This window comes from Chinchilla lanigera, unplaced genomic scaffold, assembly GCF_000276665.1.
Source record: "Chinchilla lanigera isolate Chin_1 unplaced genomic scaffold, ChiLan1.0 scaffold00014, whole genome shotgun sequence".
In the NCBI taxonomy this organism is placed as follows: Eukaryota; Metazoa; Chordata; class Mammalia; order Rodentia; family Chinchillidae; genus Chinchilla; species Chinchilla lanigera.
Genome location: NW_004955415.1, coordinates 7662178 through 7665430, shown reverse-complemented (window position 1 = coordinate 7665430; position 3253 = coordinate 7662178). Strand labels below are relative to the sequence as shown.

Sequence of the window (3253 nt, the reverse complement as noted above, 5' to 3'; positions counted from 1 at the left end):
TCATAAAGCTGCATTTACTTCCATTCAGGCAGTCTCAGCCCCATTCAGGCGGCCCATGGGGCTGATCCTCCCCAAAGGGTGAACACACAACAGTGTTGTATGAGTCCTCTCACATTTTCAAAGCCAATGGATATTATGGGGTGGGAGGAGAAACCTCGTGTTCTAAATTCCATAAGGTCACAGTCCAGTGAAGTGAGAAAGGGAGATACAATGGAGAGGTCGCCTAGTGAAGTACTGCCTGCTGCCATCAGACAGGTGAACAGAATGACCGCACAGGAAGACTGAACTCTGCAGAGTGGAAGTGGAGCACACTGATTATGCAGGAGGACTCTGTAGCCTGAAGGCCTAGGTTTGAGTTCATTTTGCAACTCATGCTCTGTGTGACTTGGGGTGCATTAATCTCTCTGTGCCTATGTTAGCTGTAAAGTGAAACAGTAATGCAACTTACCTCACAGGGTTTTTATAAAGGCTCAAATGTGTTCATCCATTGAAAGTGCTTCAAACAGTGCCTAGTGCATAGGAAATGATTGTTGTTGGCTTTTTGCATAATTAGCTAACAAAATGCTCCACCTTGGTGCCCCGGACTGCTATAGCAAAACACCACAGACCAAGTGGCTTTTAAACAACAGACATTTATTTCTCACAGTCGTAAAGGCTGGGAACCCAAGATCAAGGTACAGGAAGATCTGGTATCCACTGAGGATGGACTTTGTCACACACAACCTTCTTCTTCTGGTTTCACGCAGCAGGATGGGGTGAAGGTTCTCTCTTGTACCTCACCTTATTGGGGCATTTCTCTCCCTTCTGAGCGCCTTACCTGTGACCTAATTACCACCCACACACCCCATCTCTTCACCTGCAGGGTACGGATTCTACCTGTGACTATTGGGGGTGATGTAAACCCTTAGGTCACAGCAATCCCAACTCCACTCTGTAAACAAATGTTACTTATCAGTGATATCCAGTCACTGCCTATTCTGTGGCAAATAGCTTACTTATAAGGCCTGGCAATAATTCTTCGTTTTCTAAAGAAGCTATGAGATGCTAAGTAGCTAAGTAGCCTCAGATTATATAGACAGTAGTTGGTAGAACCACAGCTAGAATGCTGACCTAATTCACTTAAAACCTGTGCTACCCAGAACGACTGTGAGGCAGCTAGCAGGGGTATCCAGGTCGACACTGCATTTCTGAGATCTCTCTAGGTGTTTCAAAAACCAATGCTCCCAGTCAGGAACACTGTTCCACAGTACAGAAGACAGTGCTGCTCTAGTGGGTGAAGGGACACTTTATTAGGAGCTGGTGTTTCAGCATGAAAAAGCCTTTTTTAAAAGTTCAGTCTAGATGAGAGCAAGGGAGATGCATCAGCCATGCTACTGTAGCTATCTGATTTGGATAAGGCTTGGGGCTTACTGGTCCATGACTAGCTTTGCTGTGAGAAACACGCTGGGAGTTGAAGCTTCGTTTTCCCTCTTAATCAGCTCTGTGAATGTCACCGCACTAGTCCTGTGATCTCCTCAAGTCTCAGTTTCCCCATCTGTAAAATGAGGGCAACACATTTGCCTTGCAGAGGAGTAGAAATAATATATATAAAGTACCTACCGTGGATTTAAGATAGGTATCAAAAGATGGTAGTTTTTTTTAAAAGCCTGATTTTGCATCCAAATTATTTCCCCTAAGTCACTTCTAAAAATTATTTTCATAGTAGGATTTAATTCTTAATGTATTAATTAATTTTAAGCTAAAATTCTCTATCTCATTTTGATATACTAATTTGGGGGTTGTGTATAACATTATCAGTTGGGCAAGGATGGTATTTGTTACAATTTAATGGCTTTTAATATACTTATAAAGTGTGCAATCTTCACCACTAATTCCAGAACATCTTCGTTATTCAAAAAGAAACTCCAAACAGGGCGTGGTGGCACAGGCCTGTAATCCCAGCATTCGGGAGGCTGAGGCAGGAGGATCCTTGTGAGTTCGAGGCCAGCCTGGGCTACAAAGTAAGCTCAAGGGCAGCCTGAACTGCACAGGGAGACCCTGTCTCAAAAACAACAACAAAAAAAAAGACAACAAAAAAAACCTCCCAAAACTCCATACAGTGATAGTGGTCGTCTTCTGATGTCAGGCTGGGCTGATTCTAGAGAGGTGCATTTTGAGTTTGAAGGAAAAATCCAAGACATAAATTTCAAACAGGCTTGGCTTCTCTTATTTATTTATTTTATTGGTACAGGGCCTTTGAACTGAGCTACATCCCCAGCCTTCATTTATTTTTTATTTTGAGACAAGGTCTCACTAAATCACTAAACTCCCCAGGCTGGGGCTCAAACTTCTTTCTGCTTGAATTTCTTTCTGTCTTCCACAGTTCTAAGATTATAGGTGTTGCAACCACGCCCGGCAAATTAATTTTTTCTAATGTAAGCAACTTCTATAATATTCATCAGCACGAAACTATTTAGTATAATTGGGCAGTATGCCTGTAATTCATAATATTTAATAACATGTTCACACGGCCGAGTGCTGGTGACTTCAGGCTCTTGTTTACTGGAAAGCGAGGAAAACCTGTTTCCACAGCAACTCTGTGATTGGTTTACGCTAGACCTGAGTCTATTTTGATTGGCTCATTCAATGAATATCTTCTCGGCCTGAGCCGCTAGTGGCCAATATGGCTACACAACTAGCTCCTGGAAACCGGCAGACACGTGGCTACTGCAGGCCGGGCCGAACGCAGGAGGACCTTGTTTTCCTTACCGCTAGGGGCGCAGGCTGTTCTTCGTTGCTAAAGTCTCATTTCCCAGAAGCCTCTTGCGTGACCAATCAACGGACAGTCTCAATACCGCTTTCAAAGTCGGCGGGCCCTTTGACCAAGAGTAAAGCAGGTACCGCCCCTAACGCCAGGATTGATGGGAAGTCTCACGAATCACATCACACGCCTCTGCTATCTCCGCCTCTCTCGCTTGGGATTGACGATCCTTTCGACCAATCGGGAACGCCGAGTCGGCGGGTGGAGGAACGCGGCCCTCTGTAATGGCGGAGCGTGGCGGGGACGGGGGGGACGGTGAGCGATTCAACCCGGGGGAGCTCAGGTAAGGGGCGCTGCCTTCCCGCTCGCGTAACCGCGCGCTGGGGTGGCGGGGGTCTGGTCTGCTCGCGGAGACCCGGCGCGGACGGAGGAGAGGGGGTGTTGCGGCGCGGAGCCAGGACCGCGTGGGGTTGGCGAAGGGACGGCGGCTTGAATGAGAGCGCCGGGCCGCGG

The 3253-nt window shown here is 46.5% G+C and overlaps 1 protein-coding gene across 4 annotated transcripts in view; it reads left to right on the top strand.

Annotated features, from left to right (window-relative positions):
• The first annotated feature begins 215 nt into the window (after nucleotides 1-215).
• The window catches only part of Tcerg1 (transcription elongation regulator 1), a 67659-nt gene continuing 64621 nt past the window's right edge, over nucleotides 216-3253 (top strand). For 2 of the 4 annotated variants that reach the window (XM_005380670.2, XM_005380669.2), the window contains exon 1: nucleotides 2213-3083. In XM_005380670.2, the coding sequence (XP_005380727.1) occupies nucleotides 3025-3083 (59 nt within the window). In that variant the 5' untranslated portion in view covers nucleotides 2213-3024. Of the gene's footprint in view, nucleotides 350-2212; nucleotides 3084-3253 lie in introns of those variants that run through there. The other 2 variants (XM_005380673.2, XM_005380671.2) reach the window with 2 other exon arrangements.